This window comes from Xiphophorus maculatus, chromosome 12 (genome assembly GCF_002775205.1).
Source record: "Xiphophorus maculatus strain JP 163 A chromosome 12, X_maculatus-5.0-male, whole genome shotgun sequence".
NCBI classification, from domain to species: Eukaryota; Metazoa; Chordata; class Actinopteri; order Cyprinodontiformes; family Poeciliidae; genus Xiphophorus; species Xiphophorus maculatus.
Genome location: NC_036454.1, coordinates 12,636,911 through 12,657,310, shown reverse-complemented (window position 1 = coordinate 12,657,310; position 20,400 = coordinate 12,636,911). Strand labels below are relative to the sequence as shown.

The following is a 20,400-nucleotide window of genomic DNA, read 5'->3' as shown; positions in this document are numbered from 1 at the left end:
TGCGCTATGAGATCATTTACATTTTTCTTATTGGATCACTGATTGGATCAAGTGCACTTATGGGTAGTACAGCTAATGTCGCAGAGCTGTGATTCTATTGCTGTGAAATATTTTATAATGTTAAAAAAATCTGTGGCAGCCTGTGACACACAAATGGCATGTAAATAGACATGCCTCACTTGACACACTGGACATCCCCTGGTGAAACATGCAGGGACAGAAACTGTTTTACATCTAATGTAGACAGTTTCATCAGGGTCGCTGGGAGCCATCGTGCCCTGGAGCATCAACATCTGCTGGTGGGAATAATTGAACAAAAATATGTGAATATATTTTTACGCAGGTCTTATCAGCTCTAGCTATTCTTTGAGTTTGATTAAAAACAGATTCATCTAGATATTAACACCATCTATACCTTTTTTGGGGCTGGATGAAGTGAAACTGAACAATAACACGCATTAACAGTTTATACGCTATGAGCTACTGTTTCTACATGGTGATGTTGGTCACAACACCCAGACGACTCCTCATACATATATCAGTTTGGTGGAAAACAGTTATAAGTTTTGCTAAAAACAAAAACTTAAGACAAATAAAAATAATTTAAACAAATTATTTCTTGATTAAAAATATGTGTTATTACACAGATAGATCACAGTAGCCTCCTATAGAATTAGTTTACTCTTCTGTCTGTCTGAGTTTTCTGGTAAATTTTTTTCAACAAAGATAATGTGGCAGATATTATACAACTTTAGAAATAGTGATGGATTCATGATCCCATCTTGTTTTTTAACTGTCCTGTTTCTTTGCTTTATCATGTGAAACACACAGGTGCATAACAAGAAATGAGCACATGTGCGCACGTGTAAGCCTGTTGTGGGCTACATACCCAGTACTACTCACATGCTTTTAACCACAGTTACGCATACGCTAAACCGAAAGGCGTAGACCTAGTCATCTCAAACGACTCTCCTTCCTTCTGTGCTTAACATCCGTTTATGTTTGAGTGTGAACTATTCTTCACTTCAGTAGTCGGCTCACTTGACAAACCTCCACCAAAATGTCTTTGATTTCACAGCAGACTGTTTGTGAGAACTGCTTTCTTTTTCTGTCTAGCATGATGTCAGAAGTTCATCCCACCGACCTTAATTGCCCCCAGCCTCCCACAGATTTCACATGCATATAATGAACCTCACACACACACAGCCTCTCACCCACTCTCTGACTTTTAAAGGCTCTTAACACATCTTAAAACTCTGTAGTTGCAACACTGTCTCTTTAAAATATTTAGGGGAACTGACTCAATTAAATGCTCCTTCATTCTTCAACCTGCAGTAAAAATGTTCCATGTGATGTCTCGGGCTCACAGCAGTCCCCTCCTGCCTGGGGGTTCTGCTGTGCTGACAGGTTTCGTGTGGTGATGGTGAGATTTAACTGAAAGTTTGGCTTTTAAATGTCACAAGGCCCGCTGCAGCAGACAATGGTGGCATGGTCACAGCTGTCTAATCCTTGACCATGTCTGTCGGCTTCACTCAGGTGTACAATCTCCTCCGACATATCACACATAAAATTAGGATTGTTTGTTTATAAATGCTATTTTAAAAATCAAAGTATTTTCTTTTTTTAAATTTGACTCTTTCAGGATAAAATATTATGTTGGCACACAGCTTTAGTGTTAAATAAATATTTTAGTATTTTTATGCCTGTAAAGGTTATGAATTAATTATCGTTGAATAAATGACACTTGAAGTGAATATACTTACTCTAGAACACTGTAATTATAAGCCTACTTCTGATTGCGGAAGTCAATTTTACAGTTTACTTCACAGTGATTCATCACTTTGGCAGGCGTTTTATTCATGCTCTATTGTTCTGGTTATTAAACTGAAACCAGATTTACCCACAAATGCTTTTTTTCTTTTTTTCTTGACAAAAATGTTCTGTGTTGATCCTTCCTACACACAAAAAGTATTAAATGAATGACAGTTTTTCAGAAAATAATGAAACCTACCAAAAGAGTTAACTTGTTTCTCATGATTATCCACACATTTGGAAAACTTTGAAACACTTTCATGGCTTGACACAATTTGTAACACTGAGTCTCTCCTTCTCTTCATACATTGTCATGCTCTATAACAGTGGCCCAGAGTGCCTCCCTCAGTCTAAACACCTCCATATTACCACCTCTTACACAGTACAGGTCATGGTTTCAACAACAGACCTTTTTGGCTTAATTCTTTGTCCTTGTTAGAAACATTTATCAGTAAGTTAGGTGTTTAATCACATGATAGCGTGACACAGTTGCTCCAGATGTGTCTGCTGCATATTTATGATGCAAATCTCCTGTTTCATTATATCCTAAAGTATCTCGGTTAGATTGAAATCTGGTGACTGCCGTAGCCTCTGGGATACACTGAACTTGTTAGGCTGAAGAAACCAGTATGGGATGATTTGAACTCAGTAACATGGCTAATTATCCTGCTGGAAGTTGCCAGCAGAACACAGGCACACTGTGGTCATAAAGGGATGGATCAGTGTATCAGTTCTCCTCCACGCTCCAACATCAACAAGGCATTTATATCCACACAACATTCACTCACAAGATGCTATAGTCTCCTCTTCAGACCACAGTCTTTATAGCTAAGAGATGACAGTGAAGAATTGAAAATCCCAAAGATCAGCACTTTCTGAAACACTCAATATGTCTCCTCTGGCACCAACAACAATGCCTCACCTTTGTTTCAAGCTGATTCTCATTTGAAAATCAGCAAATAGTATTTTCCACATAGAAACTATTAAAAGGCTAAAATTGCTGCAATGTGATTGGTTGATTCACTATTAATGTTGGAGCAGTTGAACAGGCATAACTAATGAGGTGGTTGATGGATCTTTTGCATTTGGAATTGGAAACGGGCCTCATAAGGGCATAATAAAACTATATTCATACAACAAGAGTCTTGTATTATTCTTAAGGTTCCTCAAACCTCAAGAATAATACAGGATTGGTGAAGGCAAGGAAAAGCCAATATGCAAACGACAACTTAGGCAAGACATGGTGAAAATGTATTTAAACTTACATCAGACTTTTAACACTTGACATGAGGGCTCACCAAACTAACAGACATAGAAACTCCTCAAATGAAACTAAAGAATCACTGATTCTACAACATTCTACAACATAACAGGACTGAAGCATGCGGATAATCAAGGCTAAAACAAAACCAAGACCAGGAAAATAATGAATATGTACAAGACCAGACATGAGAACTAGTTGAGACAAACGGAAACAAAACAGTAATCTAATTGAAATAAAACATGACACCAGGACAACTAAGAACCCAAACCCACAGACAAAGCAACGAATAGCAGAAACCTGTGGAACAAGATTGAACATAAAACCTCATGAGAGAAACACCAAACACCCAGCCACCATGACACAAAATAAACAGCAACAACTCTGTAAACAAATGTGGGCATGGTCATCATATTGCAACATAAATATTTCCAGGTGTCTTAACAAAGCTTTTGGATTCTCATTGGGACTTTGTACAAGAAATTATTCTGTGCCTTAAAAACAGACCACGGTAAATGGTAAAACCATGTGTTACAAATGTGTGCATCTCATCATGCATTCTCTCTTGATCGCCTGCTGAAAATTTTCTCAGCTTGGTGGTGTTTGATGGACAACCCTTTTACGCAGCCAAATCTCCAGACAGTGAATGCAGCGTGTGAAAACATAGATGAATCTATTCAAGACCGGATTTGACACGCTGAAGGATTCGTTGCTCATTACTTGGTGAGAGAAAGGATTGCCTGTCAAGTAGCTGAACTCATGGAGGTTGTTGTGCTGTGGTTTTGCTTTTCTACATACGTTTGGAAAACTGTAGGAATCTGATTGTGCGGTAGTTTTTCTTTTTATGCACTGGATAATTTTGTTCAATTAGAGCACTTCCTGTGTATGAGAACAAAGGAAGAGAGAAATATACTGAATTAAATGTAATGGAAATCTGAAAATTAGTCACACACAGTTAAAGATTAAGCAGAAAGTCTCCACATTCATATCTCAAACTTTGCACAGTTCTTTTTAAAATTAGTTTAAAGTTGTTTTTTCCAATTGTTTTTCTTCAATTTGTTTTAATGTGTCTCTCCTCCAATGTTATAAATATCTGTGTCCCAGCAGTTTGATATCTGATTTGCATGCACTTCCATTACATGCCGTGTATTTGCTTGTTTTATGGCCACATACAAACTGAAATGTGAGACAAATATCTACATATTTGTAGAAGTGTTTGTATAAGCTCTCCAGTTTGCTGAGTGAATGAGTTGCTTTCAGGGGAAGCTCTTTTGACATTCTGCAAACCTCCCTATAACATGTAATTACTTCACCAGGTTAATGTCAGACAAATCCCCCACAGAGCTCTTTCCTACATGCTGCTCCTTCTTTATAATTCATACCCCTTAATGAGATTTAGGGCAGCCTCAGAAAAATAAAGAAAACTTGATGTAGTCACTCACATGATTTCTTCATCCAGATAAGTGACTTTTGTACTTCTTTCTCTCACAACCATAATATTCAGTCTCTTATCTCTTTGTTTGATTTGTTTATTTGGTTTGAGCCACAGTAACTGCTTCACTTTAAAATTTGTCCAGACTGAACATGGGACATTTCTGCATGACAGAAATGTCCCATGTTGTGTACATGACAGGAAATTAATATGACTTTTGTTATATCTACTGCCTGACATTATTTTTATTTACAAAATTTTACGTCCACAATCCCAATCAACATGCAGGGTACAAAACAGAAGTCAGGACTCTGCATGTTTCAGAAAATTATTGAGTGATGTTTGGATACATCGGAAACATGTTTATAGAAAGAAGAAACAATTGTCGACAAGGGCAATTTACTTTTGCTTTTTTAAAAACACAAAATAGGTATCCCCGTTTGTATGAAAGAAATCGGTCTAGCTTTTTATATGCTCTCAAGACAAAGGCCTCAGACATTTCAAACTTTTATTTGTGGTTGAATTATTCTCCAATGAGTGAGGCAGACTCTTGTTTTCTACTCATAGATGTTAGATATTTATCGGGGTCTTAAGAGCAGAGTGATGGAGGTTGCTTACTAGTTCTGCTCAACATACAACTAATAAAACATCTGTTTTTACTCAGTGAAGTGGCATACTGACCGTTTTTCTGCATCCAGAGCTCAGTGTTCAAAAGGTGTAGCTCAAATTCCTCAAAGGGAAAATAGACGTGAAGGAGCTGCATTACATAACTGCTGTATTAGGAACTTTGTGTATCTATTAAACAGTGTCTTTATTATTTTAAATAACCATATGTCTTATGATTTTTAACGTAAGGGTGTAATTAGTTGGTAACCCATTTAGCATTTTTATTCACCAGTTTGGAACTATAATTTATGAAGATTTGGATTTTTTTTATTATTATTATTTTTTTTTTTTGAGAGTGAAAATAAGTAATTGTGTCACTGGGAAGAATTAATCCACAAATGCTGAAAGCTTTAGTGCCACTTGGCCCTCCAGTGAAACAAAATGATTAAGTGCATAAATCATTATAAGTTAATAATAACTGCTCCAGACATTTTTCTGTCTAACTTAAATAAATGTGTCTTATGTCAAAAGAAATAAAACATTCAATGTGCTTTCTGTGTAGTAGAATAAATAAATAAATAAGAATTCCTGGTAATGAATGCATCAGTTTTATGCCAAAGCTTGTAAAATGAAAAAAATTTTCAAATCACAAGGTAATCTTTAGCATTTACTTTTTATTGCTCCAGGTCTTAATGACAAATAACAAAACCTAAATCTAAAAACCGGCAACTCAGAGCAGGATCCTAACGGTCTTCTGCTTTAGTCACTGCAACCCACAGGCTCATCTTTTCCCTTGAGCCAATGATAATCAATTAATCACTGCAGGTCATCATTGGGTCATATAAATTCTCAGAGGAACAGCTAATCACACCCAAATATGTACTGGGTTCATCCAGTCCTGTGATTAAGGTTCAGACTAGTCAGACAGTCCAGAGGGAGCCAGTCAAGCGCTTTGGCAGCAACAGTGACACGGCGATGGTGCAATGCAGGAAAAGTCTATTTTTGGAGCTGTTGAGCAACAGAGCTGAGACCATGGTTAGAAATGGAGGGTGTGTAGATTATTTAACCGGTTGCTTTCAGTTGTTGATTATGCCTTCGACAGGTTTATACACACCTTAGTTTGTGCAGCACATTAATAAAATGAATGTATCCAGTCATTTCTTTATCTCTGTTGGATCTAATTGGCTTGAAGCAATGTTGTCAAATATGAAACATGACAACTACAACAAATGAAACATGAGGGTATTAGACTGAAACTGTTTACAAAACACCATTATAGAGGTGATTAATATGTCCCAGGACAATTAATGGGCCAGAAAATTAAATCTGATCTTGTTTTAATCTGGTACATTTATCATAAGTTTGTTCCAGCAAAATAAATTTCCATTAGACCTCTTTTTTTTATAGCATATTAGATTCACTGACATTTGTGAAAGCTAAAAATGCATTCTTCTTTAAAATAATCAAAAGAGGCTATAGGTTTTTTTTTAAAACTTATAGTGAAACAGATTAATATCTTCTATGATATAAAGATGTTGAAATACTGTACATCAAGCATCAAAAATGTGTGATGTATTTCAAGCATTTTTTCTGCTAATTTTAAAGAAGCTCTAATATTACATTAGACCAGCAAAAAACCAAAGTCACATTTTTGGTTTGTTCAAACAGTCTTGAGCAATGAAGCTATTCTGATTTTGAGTTTGAGAAAATACTTTGAATATAGGGAAATATCAGTCTACTGTACTGTATGGTATATAAATGTATTATTTGATCTAGGCTACTATTGCATAAATAATTGAATGCTAATGAAGCCTTGTTGTCTTAGCTTCATGACCGGCTAATAAAAGAAATGGGAAAGTTGCAGCCCTTGTTCTACAGGTGACTTTTGTTAGCGCTGTCTCCAGCCGCAGTCCATACATTGTGAAGCCCTACAAAATTTGAATCAACTTTGTTTCACAGTCCAGTCAAGGCTTGGCTTATTCCTGTAGCTTGTGCATACATTTTGTCCTACATTTTTCCATCACGTTCCTTGGCTAGATCACTAGCAATGACTGCTTGTGGCTAACACCCCTTGTTGTTAGTGTCATTGATGGAAAACTCAACTTAGCATAACTTTGATGAACTTTTATGTGAAATATCCTTTATTGGTTTTGCCTTATTCTAAATGCTCGAAATACCTTACTCTCTATTTAACGAATCTATGTATTATCTAGGTTCTCCATTTTGAACTGAAACACTTAAATAAATCAACTTTCAGGATTTTTCTCATTTGAGATGGATCTGTATTCTTTTTTTTTTATTTACTTATTTTTGCTACGTCAGCAACAGGCTGTTGAAGGAGTGAAGAAACTTTAAATTATAAAGTAGACAAAAACTGGCGAGAAGTGAAATTTTATGACACTTTAACTAGAGTGCTCCCAGAGTGTCAAGCTTCCAAAATGCACTCACCCCTACCGCGTGAGTGGCTGAGTTTAATTTGATGGCCCAGGCACAAAGCTCTCATTCAAGTGTGCAGAGGAGCATTTACGCTCTGATGGCAGCAGATCCTCAGCACAATGCTGGCAATTGACAGAACACTTGATAATCATTGTCATCTTTAGCCCATACCCGCATATTCACAGGTCTCTGAAAGCTTGTAAACGAGGAGCAGGGTCACTGTCCGATCCCATTCAGAGGACGTGTTGCCAAAAAGTCAATGAGGCTGAACAAAATTTCGACAAATGCTTCACTGCGTAAGAACTGAACACATGTCCCGCTGTGCTGCACAGAGCCAAAACAATTATAGATTTGAAAGGTAAAATATAAAATTATATGTAATCTGCATGATGATGCTCAGAGTGGCATTAAAAATGGGTAATTAATGCCAGATAAAATGTTTGTATCTTAACTGCCAAATTTCCTCCTTAGAACCCTTAACTAATCAGAGACAGGCACAAATAAAAGATGCAGCACTGCTGTATTGTTTCGCTTGTAAAACTCATTAAAGCACAGTTTTCGTTCAGCAATGAAAATTCAAAAGTTAGACTTTGTGGCTTGTGGCTTTTCAGTGTGCGTCACATGTCAACACACCTCCGAGTGCTGTGACGTCAAACTGTGGAATACCGGCAATGCAATAATTCCTGTCTGCAGTCACTGTTTTGAAAACATGCTCAGGAAGTTTTTACCAACTCCATACAGAAAGGGATAAACAAATTGAGCTCAGATTGACATTTTGAGGCACATTTACAGTAAACCAGCACAGCAAAGTCATGCAGAATGACTCAAATTAATAGATTATTTTTGTTAAATTTGGTATGATACTGACCACGACAACTCATCTTTCCTACGCACTCTCTGTTACAACTCTTTCAAGAAGCATGCATAAAATGAGTAATAACCATATTAATCTCCCTTTGGGACGGATAAAGAATATGTTGGTTGAATTTAAATGTTGGATTTTATCATTAGCACAGTTGTAATGTCATGTCAACATGACATGACATTACATAAGAGTTTCCTGAAATGTGTCATTGATTAATGTATTTATTTTAACTGGAAATGGCAAATGGTTGTCTCTGCAACTTCAGTTTTACTGAATAACTAAACAAGTAACAACTGCAGCCCGTAACTAATGACATCCTGTTTTGAAAACTTGTTTTCAGGAGGTTCTTGCCAACTTCATAAATAAAGTGATAAACTAAAGGAGCAATGGGTGACAGAACAAGTTTGAATAGCTGAAGGATTTTTATAGGTGTATATATAATGCAAATGAAAAAACTTTTTTCCAAAATCCAGAAATTGAGTATATTTAGTGTATTGTACATGGAAATGCCATTTCTGTAGGCATACAGCATTGTATTATAATTAATTATTTATTTTTTTATTATATTTATGGTTAGGTTTTCTTTTCCTATGAGCTAAAATCATCAAAATGGTCAGAAGTTAACACTAACATCTCTGTCCTACTTAATTTGTAATGTTTGTTACTATAAAATAGCTTCACATATTATTTTCTGTTAAGGACACCATGGGTTAATCATGTTAATATTTTACATTATTTTAAAACATAGGAAACACTTTTCAGCCACGTCTCTAGAAGTTATGACGTCTAACTGTGGAATACCAAAGATACCTACCTAAAGGCTATTATGCTAAAACTTCCTGGGGAATTCACACTAGACTTCGCACCAACCAAAAAAGAAAAAAGTAGAGCACAGAGAAAAATATGTCTACACAGTTCTAAAAGTTCATACATTAATCTTGGTTTTCAGTTTTTGTGCATTGTTACTCAACAACCTACCTTTTGTGTAGAACACACAAGATTTTTTCACCTGTTATTGTCAGCTTATTAGGGGACAAGTTATGATTCCTGAACCTATATAATCTGGTAATTAAGGTATCATAAAGAAGAATGAAACTGATCGTTCCAACTGTTAGTGAGAGTCACCGTTACCAGATGGGGTTAGAGTAAAAATTGCTTGTGGTAATGGACCACTGATATTTCAGTACATTCCCATCTGTACCTGCTTTGGGGGGAAAAAACTGCTTTGTGAAGCATTCACAGCAGACATTGCCATTTGGAGTTGTGGTTTTTAACTTTGTATTAATGATGCTATTAAGCACAGATGGTGGCCTATAATCCAGTTGAGCTGATTGATGAATGGTTGCAGATTTGTCTTTTTTTTCTATGCTGTGAACATTGAAAAGGGGAGATTTGGAGGTTTTTTATATTCCATTCACATTGACTGTGGTATTATATCTTAGTTGTTTATTTTAAAAAAATCTTAAAGAAACTTACATGATTTACACATCTATGTGTGGAAATATTTATATAAAATTATTCTTTGTTTTTTGTTAACTGTTACTGTAGTAAACTAAATAGATTTTAATTTCAGTTTACTCATTCTTTTATCGAAAAAGCAATGCAAATGAGATAACTATAGAAAGATATTCTTCCAGGCAATAGACAATGTAAAAAGCATGGCACATACATTTTGTGTTGATGATGGGATTTGTGCTTCCAGTCACTTTCAGATTTAGTCTCATTCTTTCCCTAACAGTTAACACCTGATTTGAACACCCAGTCTTTTCGTTGCTCTAATTTAGACCTAAAAATCTCTTGTAAATTTGGGGCACATTTAGAAAGCTTTGTCACCTTGACTATCATGTTTTATAACGCACACGCAATCACCGCAAATTTTGAATTAAATTTAAATCTAGCCCATTCTAACACACGAGTCTCCTTTTATTTAGCCGTTTCAATTTCAGAGCTGGTGGTATGTTTAGGGCTTATTTTGCATGTTGGCCAAAATTGTTCAGGGTTGTCTCATTTAAGGAAAACACCATCAGACCTACTTTTGCACATTCTTTGTGTTTCCTCCATCTGTGGCGACAGACTGCAAAGGGGTATTCTTATAGCCTTCTTTAGAAAATGTAACAATCTTCTTGCCACTCTGCTGTAAAAGGTTATATTTATGGGGTATATTATTACTTGTTTCATTTATGATTCTCCAATGTCCGTCTGAATGTGCACAGCTTATGTTCTGTAGCTACACCACTCACAGCTCACACTGAGCTTTAATGTACCAGTTTTTTTTATGAATTAATCCCCTCCTTCACTGTCTTTTGGCCCACTTTAAAATCAAAGTGTCAGAAAAGCCTCTCAACTCAATGAGTGAGTAATTTTTTTTCTCTACTTAAACATTCTTCACATTTTACAGAATGGCCCTTGAAGCCACCATGTTCCTATTAGATGTGGGGATCTAATTACAAATATCTGATTTGAAAAGGGGGGAATGAGTTAACCTTTTGCTGAAATGCCACTGCATTACCATCTGTGAATGGCAAGGAGGAGGACCAGGCCCAAGGCATTTCCACAGCAACATGCTGACTGATAGGCAGTTTTTCTATCTCAGGGGAATAATTGCACGAGGTTTAGTTTTGTGTCAGTCTGTGAGACTTTCTTGGTTGTTCAGTAGCTAAATATGTAAGATTTTTATTCTAATGTGACATGAATTGACTACAGTTTCTAAGTGCATTTGTTGTGATTGATTTATTCTCTGGTTAATCTGCTAATGAACAGCAATTTGATAATGTGATTAGTTTTCGTAGTAGCTGTAACAATTTTGTGTTGCCAGTTTTATGTGCCTTGAAAGCTTTTGTCATGTAAAGCATTGCATACATAATGTTTTTGTTTTGCAAGCAGCAGGAGTTGCAGCTGTCATGGTATTGCTGCAGGGCTTAGCTGGACCCATTTCTGCAGAGGGCGTTCAGCCTGTGTTCTCAGGACAATCGATCTGCAGAAAAATGAAGAAAAGTACTTTGCTAAATGTCAGTACACATGAAATCGATGTATACTTGTGCCGCTGTGTAATCCGGCCCCCTCCCCCTGAGTCCGAGCTACACAGAAAGAGTGGTAATGTAATGGAAAGGACTGCCCTGATTGGAGTATGATGTGATATTTTTTGGATGGAAACTATCTGTGTGCTTACAAGCTGGGGTCACAGATGTTGATAGGTTAATGCTGTTCTACGACTTTATGGTTGCTATAAGTTACGATGTTAGCTGTGTTGGGGAACATATTGTTGTTTCAAGGCTGCTGTGTCCTTCCATCACAGCTGCATTTACTTTTATTGTTCATAAATCTTCCCCTTGTTCTGCTGCTTCTACACTGTCGCTCCTCCACCTCCTCCTTGTCTTTACTGATTTTTATCTTGCTCAAAAGACTCATGAACAACCTCCAACTCTTTCGCTCTCCATTTCTCCCTCATCTCCCTGATGCTTTCTTTCTTTATCCTTTGTTTGTTTGGAAGCTCAGATTTTTCCTCAGTTGACTTTTTCCTCTATTCTTTGGTCTCACGCAGGTTGCAGGATGAGTTGTGACAGCTTACAAGTGTTGAGCAGCACAAGGGGCAACAGCAGTTATGCAATACCACCCACTGGCACATACAGTTGCACTGAAACATACTGTGTGCACTCAGCTTGTATGCGAGATGGTTTTAATAATATGGTCTAGGAAACAAACGAAGAATTTTTTGCTACATTTTTAAAGGGATGTTCTGATAAAGATGTTCTCTCATCTTAATCAGATGACAGATTAAGATGAGATCTACTGTGGATGCAGAGTCCTTGTCTGAGTCTTCATTCAAGTGTTTTTATTTATTTATCCTTTTAATGTTTCCTTAGAATATTATCCCAATTTGAGTTACACCCCATCCTCATGTCAACCCTGTTTATAACCTGAGAGCCTACCTGAAGAGTTTAGTTATTGTGTGCATGTTTGTTGACTTCCAGTTAATCATGTGTAGATAAAACTTCCAGAAAGATTTGTTCCCCTGCTTAGTCATTTGCTTTTAAGGTTGTAACATATAAAACTAGTACTAAAGGCTGCTGTACTAAAGCTAAGTGCAGCTTCATTTGCTACACAGAGCTGAAGCAGTATATGCAAGTCCAACTGTCAAAGTAGGTCAAATGACAGAAAGAAAACAACTGTACCATGAACATCCGGAAACGATGAAAAAACATCCAGCCAGATTTGGAAAACCCAGAACAAAGTGATCTATACAGAATCAATGATCACTTTATTAGATCTCCATTTGTCATCATTTGTTAGCACAAATAGAGAATCGGCAAGTCGCAGTACTCAATGTGGTTAGGTCTCTTCAAGTACTCAGAACAACTTGTAGTTTGAGCCGAGGATCAAGATGACTTAAGTGACATTGCGTGTGGCATAGTTGTTGCTGCCAGACAGGGTGGTCTGAATATTTTATAGGCTGCTGTTCTTCTCAGATTTTCATGGACAAGCATCTATTGGGTTTCCAGAGCATGGTCTGTATAAGAGGAGATATCTAGGGAGTTGCGGTCATGTAAATTCCATGTCAGATATTTGAGGAGAATGACTAAACTAGTTTGCGATGATGAAATGGCAACAGTAGCTCAAATAATTGCTCTAACCAATACCATCTCAGAACATACAACATGTTGAATGCTGAATGGACAACAGCAGCAGTTTACCACACTGAGTACTACCTCTGACAGTCAAGAGCAGGAAAGTGAGGCTCTAATGTAATCCTGCTCACACAAACTGGAGAATGTCAGATAATAAAACTGCAGCCTGGTCTGATAATTATTTCAGCTTCAACATTCAGATGTTAGGTTCAAGGTTGGGATTAAACTACAACCCTGTTCTCAACCCTCTTTATAACCAGAGAGCCTATCTGAAGAGTTTAGTTATTGAGTGCATATAACTAAATAATAAGGAATTTTATTCCTTATTATAATCCTTAAGCATCTGGTTCTTCCTTATTATAAGGAAGCACCATCTGGCCTTATAATAATCGCTCAGACTGGTACATGTGGTATAATGGTGTAGGAGATTTTTTTTTTGGTACACGTTAGGCCCCTTAGTACCAATTGAGCTTCATTTAATCACCACAGCCAACCATGACCCTTCCTTTTTGACAGTTCCAGCAGAATAATACTCTATCCTACAAAACTCCATGTAAATACAGACCAAAATCTTGGAAGAATGTTTCAGAGAACATGTTGAACCTGTACCACAAGTAATTAAGGCAGGTCTGCAGGTAGAAGGGGTCCAACTTGATACTAAACAGGTGTATCTAGTAAAATGTCTTTTAGACATGTAATAGTTGTGAAAGGAAAAGGAAAAAGACAGTGACTGTAAAAATGCTCACATATCAGCATCTTGCATCTTGTCGGTATGGCTGACTTGATTGCAAACATAAAACCAACAACAGATATCAAGATCTCACTTTTGTTAAAGGTTTTGTTTTATCAGTGAACTCAGTTTACCTTGTATTTTCTTATGCCTGAGGTGTGAAGTCCAGTGACTTAACTGCATACCTCCCACCCAAACTGACTCATTCCTGTCTTAAGTTACCACACAGTTTACCTCTCTGATGTCTGCCACTCATGGTGGTTTAACTGAAAGGTGCCAGTTTATACAGAGGGTGGTGAGGTGGCTGGACATTTTGGCAGCAGTTAAGAAGTTGATGACGTGTGTGCTAGGCAGGATGTGTGCAAGAAGCAGCGCTGGATCCTGTTTTTCAGACCACAAAGACTGGAACTTTGGCTTTAAATAAGAAACACGCACACTCAGACACAACCTGGGAGTGGTAACTCCAACCTCGACTCTTAGCATCGTTGCCAATTCCAGTCTCATTCTACACACATGCTTAGAAAGGAGTGAAAAGTCAGATATGCAAAAACAGATTCCAACATATGCACAGTCATCATGTGTAAAAGCAGAATTATTCATGAGGCTGCTGCAAGTAAAAAAGGCATCCAGTTTAACTGGTTTTGAGAAGCAAACGTGCCTTCATAAAACCCCCGCTTGCTTTCATCACACATGCGTCAACTATATGTTTTACACTCGGATGCATTTACTGGAACAAAAAAAAAAAAAGAAAAATTTTGCATTGTGTGGTTTGAAATTTCATGGTTCACAGACTGGCATGCAGAAGCCAGAGACAGACTAGTTCTGCCCAGAGTCATAAAAACAAGACAGACTAACATAATGAACAGGAGAAGTTGTTGTCATGACAATGGAAGGCTGTTAGAAAGAGCAGGAAAGTCTGTTCTTATTACCGTATACACTCTTCTGTTTAGGCAAATTGTGTTTGTGCAGACCTGTTCCTCTGAATGAAGCCTTAAGAGGATCATTAGGTTTAGCCTACTGAGTACAACAGGCATACCTATTACAGAGTCAGGACATCCCACTAGGGTGAGGGAGGAGGGAGGAAAGGCGAGAAAGACGATCAGCAGCAAGTCAAGAGAGAGTAAGAGAGAAACTGAAGAGACGCTATACTGTTTTCTTTTTTTATACTCCCTTCCTCCATCCTGAATTTCCTCCCTGGGCAGAACAGACAGGCAGAGAGAAACAAGAGAGACAAAGAAAGAAGGGGTGGTGAGGTGGCAGAGCTGAGAGTGTGAAAGCGAACCTGTGAGTGTGACTGACTCTCTGTGTGCAACATGCTCTGTCATGCTGCTGCGACTGTGGCTGCCTTCTCCTACCGGCGTCATCGGCTTTCAGGAAAAGGAATGTTTACGCTAAGAATGAGTCCCTGAACCAGTTCACCATGTGGATGTGGGACAGTAATTTCCAAGCCTTTGCAGGAAGAATCCCACGGAAAAAAGAGCAGCGGCCGGAGAGCTTAGTTGGTCCTGCCGGGTGGCCGCCTGCCTGTTGGCACTGCTGACACTTTCACTTAGAAACTGACTTCATGCAAGGCTCAAGTCTTCATACTTCAACTTCAGCTTTTTTTCTCACTTCTTTATGGATTCTGCTGTGCGTTATTATTACTTTTTTTAAAGATTGCCTTTTGAGAGACAAGTAGGAACTTCTTCTAATGATGATAGGACCAAACAAAAGAAGCAAGAAGTTCTGTACTCAAGGACAGGTCTGAATGCATCACATAGGAGGACTTCACACAACTATGGAACACTTTATCATGTTTAGGGGTCTGCAGATAGCATGGGGCATGATCTATAGATAGAAAACTTTAATTTGTAGAAGAGGGGCTCCAAGGGTGCAGGGCATTCCTGACACAGCTCTGGAATGAAGCCGGGACAATCTCCAGGTCTTCGCTGTGACAGGTCCATGATGCACCTCAGTCAGTTTCCGGTCAGACGACACTCGTGGATATGGTAAGTTTACAGCAACAAGTGAAATACTTTTTGTGGGACTCTATGGCGATTTCTTGTTTTAATTGTATGTGAAGCGCTCCCTCGTGACTTGCCCATCCCTGTTCTCCTTTTATGTTTTTCCCAAGCTCAGCTCACATGTATTCAAGGAAATTTATTGTTAAATGGGCCAGACATTTCCTGTCATTTTCTCCCACACTAAATGCTCTAGTTGATCCATAAACTTAAAGGCAGTTCAGAAATAGCAAGCAAAAGCACACCGTGGTGTTGTAATGCAACAGCACACTGCTGTTATGGGGAGGGAGGATATTTAGTTAATGTGTTTTCACACTGTTTTGACTGTCCTGTGTTGGTTTTTCTTCTTAAGGCTGGTACATACATACTGGGAGTAGCTGTCTTTCAGCTGTGTTGTAAACTGGGCGGGACGCAAAGCAGCCAGTGACGTCAGATGGAGGGGATGCTGGGACATGGATATTGTTTGTATTCCTAACATGGTTTTTCCAGTGAGTTGAGTTTTTGCAAAGGGTTTCCAGCCAAGTGTCATTTCCTTAAACAAGTTGATGCTGTTGCTGTCTCACACAGCTGTCAGCTTTTTATCCTAACTGCAGTAAACTTCCTTTACCTGTTATGACTGTCCCTAAGCCTTGTGCTATAATTTCCTGTTATGTTTCTCCTTAGACTCACACTCATCTCTTGTTAAAGTACACCATGTGATGCAGATTTTCTTTCCTGATTTGGTTGGGGCATCTGTTCATATTGCAGAGAAGGGCATGTACAGTTTTGCCAGTTATTGGTTTGAAGTCTTTCTATCAAGCTGAGCAGATTGCGGCTTTAATATTTTATACGGCATTGTTTATTGAATTTTCCACCACTGAGCTATAGTAGGAAGAGTGGAAAGCATAAGCATGGCCAGCCAGACCTACTACAGCACACAGAGACAGACAGAAAGAGAACTGACCTTTTATTATGGAAGTAGAGTGCAAGGAAACTTTTAATTCATAAACATGGAATTATTTTATTTCAACATGTAGGTTTGCTCTTGCAGATATAACCATTGATTAAAGTCACCAATAACAACTCTAAGATGTAGTTACCAGTCAGCAGATATGTAGTTAAGGTGGGGGATGAGAGGAGGGAGAGGTTATTATGTGAAATTGACTTTTTTGAGCTTTACATCATGTTATAATGACATCCTCTCATCAGAAACATGCCTAGAGTGTTGCCTTATGTGTTTGAGGAATCCTTGACTATCCCATGGCAGCCATTCAGAGGTGCCTAAAGTCTTGCTCCCACAAACCGCCTCAGATGTCTGCAAAGCTCCTTGAAGTTGCAGTCTCCAGCCAAGCTTCTACATCTCCCCTCCCCTACACCTTCCCCACTCAGCTCCACCAGACTAGCTCTAGCAGCAATTAGCACCTGGTGGAACTGAGCGCATCAAACAAACTACTTCTCCATCCAACGCTCCTAAGAATGGTTATAAACGACCTAATGGAGGAGCATTGTTTTGATAGTTAGAAAGAGCAGGAACTTTAAAAAGAGACAGATGCCAAATTTCAAAGTCAAATTTCTTGTAAGTTATGTTTGATATATACATATATTTTTATACAACTGAAAGTAACATAGTTACTTGATGATGCTATAAAATGTGCCTGGAAAATACATAGTATCCCCATTTTAGTAGCTGAGTTAGAAGAATTTTAACTCAGAATTCTTCTAACTCAGAAGAATTCTGAGTTCTGCAAATAACTGCAGTAGTTATTTGCAGCCTAGTTGCAAATAACTATTCAGTCCTGTTTAAAAATTTCAGATGCAAGCATTAGACTGAGAAACTGAAGATCGGGCTCTCAGACTTTCTTTCAGACCTTGGAATGATTTTTTTTCTACACAGTAAATCTATTAGCCTTGTGACTTTTAGATGTGTGTGTGCAAGTGAAAAAAGAGCTCTCAGGAAGACTTGTATTATTCATTGCACCTTGATAATGGACCCATCCTTTACTCTCTGTCAGACCTGTGTTGTTCTGTGTGGCACTAAAAGGAAAGAGATCATAAGGATTACAGTAAGATAGAATTTATTTCAGTTTAAAGTATGCTTTTGTATATGCACTCTTCTGCACATAAATATGCAAGGTAAAGCTTTTGAAGGCTAAAAAAAGAAACCATTGCAGGGGCTGCAAAGTTCAGATGGTCACAACAGTTGTCTCTGAAACGCGTTGCCCTCTATGTGTCTCAACAAGCCTCACAACAGTAGAGCATTGTAGTTATTTTTACACTCAGCTTTGAATTTACTTTATCTAAATTTGACCTTTTAAGCCACTCCAAAGCTTAAAACGGGTACATTGAAGTGAACAAAATCAAAATATTTACACACTAGTCAGCTGATCCCAACTGGGTTGTTTACATTGTATTTTGTCATATCTAATTAACAAGGTTTGTGGATTAGCTAAAATATATTATACATTCCCAGTATTTGATGCAGACATTTTTATGTGAGTTCTAGATTAAAAGTTTACTTACATTTGGTTACCTCTTATTTAAAATCTAAAATAACACAAAGATAAACATGATCCTTCATTATACTATGAATACAGAATATTTGTAACAGCTTCAGATTTACAAACATTTACTCCTAAAACAAATAAAAACATTACATCAGCAAAAGGACTGCTAATGCTCTTTTATATGCATGCAGTTAGCATGCACATAAACTGCATGTAATCTTAGTAATTCACATGTTATTAGGGATAGTAGCATGTAAACAGCTAAGTGCTGGCTAATTTGGGTCAAATTTAATTAAAAAGCTATTTTTTAAAAACCACCATGCAATGGGAAATAAAATTAGGCAAAGCCTGATAACTTCTAAAAACAGAACAAAATAACTATGATATATAAGCCCTTTTGGATTTCATCTGGGAACTTGAAGACTTCTGGTCATTGTTTTATGCTCCCCATGTACACAAAGAAACATGCTTTGGGGACTCCAGTGGTTAGTTTGGACCATGCGAATACCAAGTGGAAAGAAAAAGGCCCATTTTGGGAAAAGCCAATGTTATTTAAAGGTTTCTAACAAGCAAATGTTTTATGCTCCAATCTAAGACAAGTATCTGTTCTTGTTTTTGTATGTTTGTTCTGGCTGCAGCATCTACAATAGTTTTCTAGGCAGCCTTCAGTGAATTTTATAAATAAGTAATTTAGAAATAAACTGCCTATTTTTTTTTACAATTCTAAACTTTATTTCAAAGAATCTCTGCTTAATGGCTTGATGTAGGGTTATATGTATATGAACCATAGACTCTGTATTTGTTGCTGCTCTGTGGCCACCGACTTTCCCTGTTGGAGTTCAGACTTTACAGAAATTCTGACTTTTTGTTGTATTTATATATGGCAACTTGAGATATCTGATTTCTTATTACTAAGAAAATACACCATTAGCCATCGAGATTAGTAGGAAAAAGAAGAAGTTCCTGATTAGCATCCAACTATTAGCCACTCAGTGTATTCTCATTGCCACTGTCAAACCATTTGTACTTTGTCTGTCACTTGATACCCTAAAATACTTAAATTCCTGCCAAGCAAAGTTTGGAGATAGATTTTTAGTGTTGATCAGGCAGCCCGTTGAGATGTTTTATTTGTAGATACTTTCAAAACCACAGTACTACTTCCTTTCTTACTACAAAATAAGAGTTCCAAACATATGCTCCAATCTAAGATTACACAAAATCATGTTGACAACAATTAAGTAGCTTTTATGAGACTGAATCCCCTTTCATAAAAGCTATCATGATGTTTTAGTCTTGCAAAGCCTTATTCTACAAGCTCCCATTACACTCCTAGAACAGAGAACTGGTATTTAGTTTACAGGCTTCATCAGACACAGGAGCAGTTACCTTCTGTAATGCACTGATTTCATTTCATCACTACGTAAATGTACAGCTGTTTATTAGTAGGATGAAAATGGAAAGGCTGATGCTTAATAATATTAATAAAGATTCCGAGTTACTACAGTCTCCATGAATAATGCAGATGCACACTGGCTTTTAGTTATGTTGTAACAGTTCAACCCACATTCTGACACTGGGTGTTGCCTCCAGCTGAGCAATGAACAAACTGAGATGTATGATTGCCTAAACTTCATTAAACACTAACCAGAAAGGAGATGAAAAGTCTGTGTAGTAAATCCACTTAAGTGAATCCAGCGCCTCAGAGAGCGGGGAGAGGGAAAAGGAGAGGCTATATTTAGAACAAAGATTGCAGATGCTCTGCTGCACGATTCCTCTCTCTTCCCGTCCTCTACTATTTACTACAGTCTTGTAGCATGAGTGGATTCAGTGGAAATATGACGGTTTGGGATGTGATAATCTGCTGTATGCAAGGTGTTTAAGAACTTCAGATTTTATTCTCTCTACTTCATTTCTCCCTCACCCTTCCTTGTTTCTGGTGGCCCCAGCAGTCGCTACCTCAGATGTATTTTATCTATTAGATAACAAGACACATGGAATTTTTATCTCATTTCTTTGACGCTTCTCCCATGGTGCGTTGTCATTGATTCCAGCTCCGATGGGTTAGTCTCAGCTGGGTTTTAGATTGCTTTCTATCGCTCCGACTCATTGTGTCGTAACCGAGGCAGAGATTCTAAAATGTGCTGTTTGGG

The 20,400-nt window shown here is 37.7% G+C and overlaps 1 protein-coding gene across 5 annotated transcripts in view; it reads left to right on the top strand.

Moving 5' to 3' along the window:
- pde4d (phosphodiesterase 4D) overlaps positions 1 to 20,400 on the top strand; it is a 220,575-nt gene that overhangs the window by 151,322 nt on the left and 48,853 nt on the right. The window contains exon 1 of one of the 5 annotated variants that reach the window (XM_023343274.1): positions 14,853 to 15,755. The exons of 3 other annotated variants lie outside the window; for them this stretch is intronic. In XM_023343274.1, coding sequence (XP_023199042.1) covers positions 15,667 to 15,755 — 89 coding nt within the window. In that variant the 5' untranslated portion in view covers positions 14,853 to 15,666. Of the gene's footprint in view, positions 1 to 14,852; positions 15,756 to 16,234; positions 16,256 to 20,400 lie in introns of those variants that run through there. One more of the 5 variants, XM_023343276.1, reaches the window with a different exon arrangement.